This window comes from Monopterus albus, unplaced genomic scaffold (genome assembly GCF_001952655.1).
Source record: "Monopterus albus unplaced genomic scaffold, M_albus_1.0 scaffold318.1, whole genome shotgun sequence".
Lineage (NCBI taxonomy): Eukaryota > Metazoa > Chordata > Actinopteri > Synbranchiformes > Synbranchidae > Monopterus > Monopterus albus.
This window is the reverse complement of record NW_018128198.1, coordinates 469,583-479,369: the sequence shown is the minus strand read 5'-3', so window position 1 is coordinate 479,369 and position 9,787 is coordinate 469,583. Positions and strand designations below refer to the sequence as shown.

The 9,787-nt window shown below is 44.0% G+C and overlaps 1 protein-coding gene across 3 annotated transcripts in view; it reads right to left on the bottom strand.

The window, feature by feature from the left end:
* pdia5 (protein disulfide isomerase family A, member 5) overlaps positions 1–9,787 on the bottom strand; it is a 63,725-nt gene that overhangs the window by 45,671 nt on the left and 8,267 nt on the right. For all 3 annotated transcript variants that reach the window (XR_002276915.1, XM_020623984.1, XM_020623982.1), the window contains exon 3: positions 6,860–6,947. Coding sequence is in view for 2 of the 3 variants with exons in the window: in XM_020623984.1 (XP_020479640.1) it covers positions 6,860–6,947 (88 nt within the window). In the remaining variant the exon portion in view is untranslated. The remainder of the gene's footprint in view (positions 1–6,859; positions 6,948–9,787) is intronic.

Here is a 9,787-nt window from a genome sequence, read left to right as displayed (position 1 = left end):
GTGGCATGTTCCATCAGGTCCGGCTGCTTCCGGAGGACAGGCCTCTCCTCAGGTTCTTATGGCGAGATCTGAAACGAGAAGAACCACCTAACATATATGAATGGGAAGTTCTCCCCTTCGGCACCACATGTTCCCCCTGCTGTGCAACGTTTGCACTTCAGAAACATGCCATTGACAACAGCCATGACGACAAAGACTTAAAGGAAACAGTTTTGCAGTCATTCTATGTTGATAACTGTCTGCACAGTTTGACATCAGAAGAGGAAGCCAAATTGCTGGTAACTAAACTGCACAATATGCTAGAAAGTGGAGGTTTTGAGTTAAGACAGTGGGCAAGTAACAAGCCTTCTGCTATCTCCCACCTCCCTCCTGAGACTAGATCGGACAGCGCAGAGCTATGGATGAACCAAGGTCAACTGAACACATCAGAACCAGCTCTTGGATTACGTTGGCATTGCTGTTCAGATACATTGGCCTATAAACACCGATCACTGAAACACCCTGCTGTAACTCTCCGCTCCATATACCAAGTGCTTGCCAGTCAATATGACCCCTTAGGGTTTATTGTGCCATATACTACCAGAGCCAAAGTAGTAGTGCAGAGACTGTGGGACAAGAAAAGGGACTGGGATGACCCCTCTCTCCCAGTAGAGCTCCTTCACGCTTGGCAGGAATGGGAGAGTGAGCTCCCTGCTCTACAGAACATCATCCTACCTAGATGTTACACCAGTGAGGCTATGGACTCTGAAAGAAATAGCAAAGAAATTCATATTTTCTGCGATGCTTCAGAGCGTGTAGCCCCCAAAAGGCAACTGTATATCCCACATCTTGAACTGTGTGCAGCACTAACAGGGGCACAGCTGGCAAAGGTATTAAAGGAAGAGCTCACCCTTCCCATCCAGCAGTTACTATTATGGACTGACTCCACTACCGTGCTCACCTGGCTGCGTTCTGACTCCTGCAGATTTAAGGTATTTGTGGGAACACGCATTGCAGAGATCCAAGACCTGACCACACGAGAGTCATGGAGATTTGTAAATTCTGCAAATAACCCTGCAGATGATATTACACGAGGTAAACATCTTCGGGAGTTGACAGCGGACAGTCGCTGGTTCAAAGGTCCTGCCTTTCTGCAACAAAGCCCAGATCACTGGCCCCAGCTAAGCCAAGTGCCGATCATCACCACAGACTGTGAAGAACTAAAGAAGTCTACCTTCTGTGGTCTCATTGAGAGTACTTCCCCTCTTCCAGACGTCGAGCAATTTCAGACATGGAATCAGCTGGTTTCAGCCACTGCACAGTGCCAACAGGGGGCGGCTACCACTGCACTTACTGCTGATCAATACAGAGAAGCAGAAAACAGCTTATTCCGGCGAGTGCAGCAGGAATGTTTTCCCACTGACTTTCAACAACTGTTGATGAGCAAGTCTCTGCCGAGTAGCAGTCGTCTTATCAATCTCGCCCCAGAGTTTGACAATTCAGCCCAGCTCATCCGAGTTGGAGGCCGGCTACGCTACGCTACTGATGTTGAACCTGAGATGCTTCATCCAGTTGTTCTTGATCCTAAACATAAGATCACTCAGCTTCTCATCCAGCACCATGACGATCTCCTTCACCACCCAGGAAGTGAACGGGTCTTCGCAGAGCTGAGAAGAAAATTCTGGATTTTGAGGGGAAGGGAGGCAGTCAAACGACATCAGTATCGTTGTACCGAATGCCGAAAATGGCGTGGGAACCCAAGACACCCTCGAATGGCAGATCCCCCTCCGGCAAGGTTGCGCCTTCTCAAGCCGGCCTTTTATTCCACAGGAGTCGTTTGCTTCGGTCCCTACCATATTGAGATTGGTAGGAGAACCAAGAAAAGATGGGGGATTATTTTCAAGTGTATGACTACTAGGGCAGTTCACTTGGACCTCCTTTCTAGCATTGACTGTGACTCCTTTTTGATGGCTCTGAGAAGATTTGTGGCACGCCGAGGCAAGCCCTTTGAACTGCTCTCAGATCAAGGCACTAATTTTAAAGGTGGAGAGCGTGAGCTTCAAGAAGCATTTACCTCACTACAACCTGGACTTAAAGATCTCCTTTCATCTCAACAGATTAAGTTCACCTTTAATCCACCGAGTGCTCCCCATTTTGGTGGCTATTGGGAGAGAGAGATAAGGTCACTCAAACAGGCACTTCAAGTCACCATCGGTGAACAGTTGGTCCCTGAAGAGGTTCTGCAGACTGTACTTGTAGAAATTGAGGGCATCCTCAATTCCAAGCCGCTGGGATACATCTCCTCAAATGCTGCAGACCCGGATCCAATCACACCCAACATCTGGCTCAGGGAGCGGCTGGATTCATCCCTGCCTCAGGTTGTGTACCCAGAGTCAGAGCTCCTTGGTAGACGGCGGTGGCGACATAGTCAACTGCTGGCGGACCACTTTTGGAGGAGTTTCATCCGTTTCTACCTGCCAGGCCTCCAGACACGTCAGAAGTGGTGCTCTGACTCTCCCAACCTTCAAGTTGGGGATACAGTACTGGTTGTTGACCCCCAGCTACCTCGGGCTAGTTGGCCTATTGGACAGATCATCCAGACTTCACCTTCACCTGATGGTAAAGTAAGGACTGTCGAAGTGAGGGTAAGGGATCGCTCCTACCTTCGACCTGTCTCCAGGATCATCAGCCTTCCTAAAGTGCCCGATCATTAACGTTGTGTAACGGCATTAGGCCTTTTCTATATGTGCAGATTTTCTCACAAAATCTGGGGGCGGCTGTTAAAAGGGTAATGTCACTTGGACTATTCTATTTTCCTCCCCTCTTGTTTCTCCCCCCACGAGTGGTATGTTCCAGTTCTCAGAGTGTGTCACATTAGCCACTGTGTGAGGGGCTAAATAGCATTGTGTTCGGAGTTCCAGTTAGTCGGAATGTATTACCAAGTTTACCCCCCTTCTGGTGTGCGTCCATGAATGTGAGTAAAGTTTGCTGTATTACACGTTGGTAATAAGAAGAAAAAAGGCCGATTTACGTTAAAGAATTGACGTCTTATGTATTCGTTAGTGAAACAGCAGCACAGAGACAAATGGAAGCCCACAGAAGTTAGAATGACTCACTAGCTAATATTCAGTGCAGACATAACAAAGGCCATGAATGGCAGCTTATCAAAAGCCCGTGCACCAGATGAGCACAACTGTTGCACATTGTTCTCTGCGGTAACATCAGCCGATGCGTCAGTGCCAAAACTCCAACGCCACAGTGAGCAGGAAGTCTACGGCTGGTGAAGTAAGAAGGTGCCAGTGGGGGCGGAGCAGAAGGACAAGGCTGATGAGATGTTATTAGGTGCTGACAAACAGATGAGATGAGATAAATGCCAAGAAAATCTACTGTCCAATCATGTATTGTTAGGATGAAGAGTCATTCTTCAAAGTAGACAGTGAAACAATAGTAGAGAACATTATTCATCACACAAGTAGAAGAGAAGGTCAGCACTCACTAAACTGGTCCATATTAACCATTTGTTTAAATGAAAGCTTTCACTTTGTTAAGAGACACAACAACTTGGGACGCCCATAGTAGAAAGAGGCTGTTCACCTACTGTACAGTATTGTATGCTCTGGGTTTGTATAGAAATGGCAGCAACGCTTGTGTTTTTATTCAGTGAATGAACAAGCAAACTGTCTCTTCTTCTCCACTCATGACATTTTAGAATCTAGTAGATTTACCATATGAATACAAACTTCTAGAGGTCAAGGTCAGAGCTCACTTTAGGTTTAACCTCCAACTAAACTGGTAATATGGCTGAATAGCTGTACTGTCTGAATGATCTTTAGTTCTTGTCCTGAGGGAACAATGTGTTCCCAGAACATTACCTGCTAATCATAACAACTAGAAACATCAGTTAATGGCAGCAAGCTTATTAAGTTTTAATAAGCCAGAATTATAGGACGCCGAAGGCATCTGTGCTCTCCATTTGCTGACTCTTTACAATAAAAATGTCAAAAGTCTGGAAAGTGAGTGCCTTTTTTAAACTTTGTGTGACATACTACAAATACCTGAAGTGAGTGCACCTTAAGTCACAGCTGAGTCTTTATTGTAAAATAAAAATAATGGGTTCATCATGCGAAGAGGACAAAGTCCTGCATGTCATTTCATTAGTACTCTACCAGAACACAAATCCTAATCTGTTTGTACTCTGATTCACAGTGATCCAGACAAAACCATGACTCTTGATGTGTGTTTGAAATCTTCAGAGGAATGGCAGCAGTGCTCCACAGTCCTGTATGAGCTCATCCATCCCTCTGGTGGATCCCAGCTGGCCAACACTCAGGTCCCTGTCATCTGTTCAAAGTGTATCATTCTGTCCTTGGTGGCCCTCTTCCTTGGCAGGGCTGACCATTATCACAAACTGTGATGCGCGCTCTGCTCCCTCTCTCCCTCTATCCACCTCAAGCTCTCAGCTGGAGCTTCGATTTGGAGCCGGTCCATTTGAGATGGTGGAGGAATATTCCAAACAGCACAATAATTCTCTACAAATCCTGGCATAGGATCCAAATGTCCTGCAGCGATGAACCCGGCTTGCTCTAGCTCCCCTATAAATCTCTGCCAAGCATTAGCATAGTGCAGAGCATGTTGAAGTTGCTGGAGAAGGAAGAGAGAGATGATGCTCTCTCAGATAAAAACAGTAACTGAGTCAAAAAGTAAATAGTAAAAAGGACATGTATCATGGAGCCTTTGAAGAAAAGCACATACACTGACACTTCTGACAGTTTCTTCAGATTGTTCCTTCCTGTCCACCCGTTCTTCGATCCCTGAGAAGCTCCAGATAATGTGAACGCTGCAATGAACACCACTGGCAGTCAAAGGGCAGCTACTGCCTTCCTCAGTTTCCTGTATATGATACATTGGTTCCTCTCTGGTGAAAAGAAAAACTCATGCAATTGATGTGCTGATGGTAAAAAGGAAGAGAAAACACATTAAGTGAACACACAGGAAGACCAGAAAGAACAACAAGCTAAGTCAGACCACAGGGGAGCAATGCATGTGCTTAAAGAAAACAGCTTTTGCCAGGATCTTGGACGTCATCTTGCATTTGCTTAATGTAAACACATCCACAGCATGGGCGGGAAGTGGACACACTCCAATAAGAGAGACAACACATGTATTGTTCTGTGTGTAGACTATGCAAACAAATCTCTATGTGACTGGGGCTGCAACTAATAATTCTTTAATATCTGATATTTATTTCTTATTAACTGTTTTCTGAAGCTCAACAGAGCATCAAGTACTTTGTCAAGTAGGGCTGATGTGAATGAATATTTAGTTGATTAACAAGCAAGCAATCTTTATTTATACAGCACCTTTCTAAACATAAGTTACAAAGAGCTTCACATCAAGATTAAAAACTAAAAGCATTTAAAAAAAATCACAATACACAGGACAGCTACAGAGAAGAAATGTCATGTAGAAAACAGAAGACAACAGACAGAACAAACACTTGAGAGAACAAGTGAATCTTTAAAAAGGGTATGAAACTTGTCCAAGTCGTGGGCAGGTCTGATACCAAGTGGTCATTTATTCCAGAGACAACCACTGAGAAAGCTCAGGCTCCCCAGTATTTTAACCTCGACCTAGGATCTCTCAGGAGATCTTACAATGACATGGGGCTCTAAGAGCCCTGTGGTGCCAAGTCATGAAGAGCTTTGATTACAATTAATATTTTTAACAGGGAGCCAGTGAAGCAAGGCTGAAATCTGAGTTATATGCTCCTGTTTGTGAGCACCTGGTCAGAGACGGGGCGCAGCATTTGATACCAACTGCAGTTTAGACTGAGGGGATACCGATAAACAGAGCATTACAAGAATCAAGTCTAGAGCTAATGAAAGCATGGACAGCTGTTTTCAAAGCCATTAGAAGGAAAGAAGTGCTTCACGTTTGCTAAAAGTCTCAACTGAACAAGCTTGTCTCAACTACTGATCAACTGATTAGTAGTTTAGTGTATAAAGTTTAGTTTAGTGTATAAAGTTCTACAGTTCAAGGTGACATCTTGTGTTATCTCATTTCGATCAACAAGAAAACAGCACATTTTCTTATTTTATAGAAGCTGAAACTAGAGCATATTTAACATTTCTTCTTCAATGATTCATCATCTACCACCTAAAGATGCCTGATCAGACCCATAGTCTTCCACACGTCACTGGACTTCCTGTTGCTCAGGCTGGTTTCTGGTCTGGCTTCTTGTGTTTAGATAAAGGTAGAAATGACAGGTTTTGTCTCTGCTGTGAAATAAAGAAGGATTCCTGGAATCGACTAATAAATTAAACTGACTAATCAGTTCAGCACTCCATATATGACTGACGCCACCGATCAGTAATACTTACAACACACAAAGGCTCTTGGTAGGAATACAGCTAAAACTAAACAGAAAACAAAAATAAAAAAAGACAGAAAATCTGTCAGAATGTGACATGAAGTAGCATCCTTTGGCTTCACCAGAGAAAAACACACAGCATTAAGTCAGTGCCTTCATTTATTCATTGCTGTTGGACAAAATGTGCACAGAAAGACAAAGAAACCCAAGGAGAACTGAAATGGTATAACTTCATGTAGCAGATTGGACCTAAAGCTTCAATAGCTCCCAAAAGTGAGAGGCCTCCTGTCAAACTGGTCATACAACAGAACCAGTTGAACAAGGCCACGTACACACCAGTGGAAAAGCCATATATATGTCAGCACAGACATTCCTGAGAGGAGTAAATGGCCCTGTCTTATAAGTGCTGTCAGAAGAAGTGGTGATGTCGAAGCAGACAGGGACTCAGTGGGTGGGACGGTGAAAAGAAGCCCTAGCTTATTTTATTTTTTAAATCATCCTGTTACTTACCCACAGTTGACCCAGGCGATAGTCCCTTGGCCCTTCACTGTCTGGGCCACATCTGACAGCAGTTTCAGGTGGGATTCTCCTGACGTAGCTACAGACACAGAGAATAAACTGAGGTCAGCCTTGTTCAAAAGCTCAGGACAACCCAGACATTTGAGACACAGAGGACACTGTCATGTCAGACACAGCCAAGAGGAATTGAGTTACAGTGGAGCTCAGTGTCTCGCTAAAGCGCCAAGTGGTGAAGAAAGAGATCAGTGACTTTGGGTTGGAAGGGTGATGGAAGAGGGTTGTTTAATACCTTTCACTGGTTGGGCTCAGGGACGGGGCTTAAGTTACCTCAGCTTTCAACATCATACAATAGTGGGACTAAGCAGGACATGGGAGGATTTTATGGTGCCATAAAACAGAGCAACGTTTCAGCAAACAGGGTTGGCCATAATGAACATCAAGTGTGAGCTCAGTCAAGAACAACACAGAGCTCATGACCACTGGACATGTGTTCACGCAGAGGAGAAGACTGTAATAAACTGTACCAGCTACAACAACACACACATTCTACCATGACTCTGTGTTCACGTGTGGAATAAACTGTACCAGCTACAACAACACACAATAATGTGTCAGATTTTGATCAGACATTGCAAACAAAGCAGACTCCTTCAAGTAAACCAAGTGTTATATTCTAGGCCTTGTGTAACACACTACATCATCTTATACTCCCCTGAAACCAAGTGTGTTTCATTCACTGCATAAGAGAACAGCTCCTGTCAAAGCTCCAGGCCAGGACTATATTTAGATGTAGAGGTACTGCCATGACTCCCCATGGTCCTGCCTTGCACCGGCTAAGCAACACAAACATTTGGCAATACACTATCAGTTTTTTACCACATATGGAGCAGGATGCAAGCAGAAACTGGCTGGTAGATTTTCTAGTAACTGTTAACATTTTAAAAGTTAGAACCTGAACAAAAACTCCACAGGGATGTGAGTGACTGTGGAGAGTCGGAGGCTTGGGTAAGGAACGAGACGAGGGACGAATGTGATATTGTTGAGGAGGACATTAAACCAGCAGAGCAGGACGAGGGGGACCTTTAGCATCTTTAAAGAAAAATGTCTGTGCGATGCTGCAGCCCGTGATCATTCACAGCTACTGCTCAATATGTGCAGGCCTTGTCCAGTGACCTCACACAGGCTCATATGGGCCATGCATAATGAAACAAATCAATCTGTGGCTGTGGGGCTGTGAGAGCCCTCTGCTGCTTACTGACGTTGGAGGGTCTTCAGAACGGGACAATTAGCCACATCAAGCAGATCCTTCCCACAGCCTGCTGAGTGCATTTGTCTCCTTCTCAGAAATATGCAAATGAACGTGAAACTGAAATCTCCTGGGATGCATTAGGAGGGGTCCCCTAATGGGTGGAAAAGGAAAACTCTTGGAACTCTGTCTGATGGTTTACTTCCTATTTAACGACTACTCTCTAATTCTATAAAAGAAGTCGTTCCAAGTTTATTATTGAGATAGACCACTGTGATCCTCCCTGTACAGCGGGCTGCACAACACATTAATTCAAAATATATTTAAAGATACTAAGGTAAAAGGTTTTTTTTTTATTAAGGACATCAGATCTGGGCACAGTGCCACTGCACCACAGTTACTGGAGAAAGCAACCAAATGGATTTTAATTAATATGGTGTTTTAATGTTACTGAATTGTTTAATTATTACGGCAGAAACTATGACAGACCAGTGAAGATAACTGTGCTAATGGATGGATGTTAAAGAGCCCATGGCATTCTCATTTCCAGCCATTTAAGGTTTCATCTTGGGTACCTCTAGATTAGCTTTGCACCCATAATAACTCCAAATAGTCTGTAATTATTTCAGAACAATAAAACCAGAGAACCTCCTCCTGAAAACGAGAGGATAATGTGTGAACACGCACAACTCCTGTCGCTGGTGTTGTGTTGAAATCTGCTTCCCCAGCCAGATGTTTCCTCTAACCTGAATCCTAACGTTATCCTAACCAAACCAACTCAGGCGACCCCTACGTGAATCTGAGCTTTTAAACAGGGGACACACACGAGCTGTGTTTTCACGACAACACCTCAAATCAAACCTGACATGTTCAAGCCAGAAGTGGACAGCATGACGAAGCACAACAGCATTAATTCATTTGAAATTCTCCGCCATAAACAGCTAAACAACGGTTTATGTACCAATGAAAAGAGATGTGTAACACACTAAACAAAGTGGGTCATTGACAAACCCTCTATTTTAAGTGGCGTATGTAGAGATAGTAATTTCTCAAGTCTTACAACGATTGTCTCTAATGTTACAGAAACAACACATGAACAGATGTAACATGTGGTTTCTTTTTTACTTAACGTTAAATCCCACCAAGTAGTGAAAACATAACTCCCTTTCCAGTAGCTCCAAGGTCATCGTGGATCATTGGAATCCTCTCACCAGCCAGCAACATATCACATGCGACAGACACACAACCTCAGGCCCTGTCGTTTTCTCCACATCCTCTGATCACAATGCAGGAGGGAAAATATATCCACAAAACCATGGAGGGTTGAAAAATCACACTTTAAAGAATGGCACTGGTGGATGTCAGGCAAGCTCACATGAACGCGCACAGCCTGGAGATTATGACAATTCAAGGAATTCCATAAACTATTGAGACAGCCAGCGAGAGTTTGCCAGATGTGTATAAACCGTGCTGATTCTGCACAGAAGTACTAGAACATACATACATACACCTCCTTTTTTGAGCTTTCAGTCACGTTTAAGATGATAATTCATCACTGTAACACTGTAGATACGTCAGAAAACACAGAAGCATGCCATGAGCACGTTAAATTCTCTTATAGCAGGTGTGTGAATGTGCCCATTATGTTTCAAACACAGCAATATGCTGTAGCG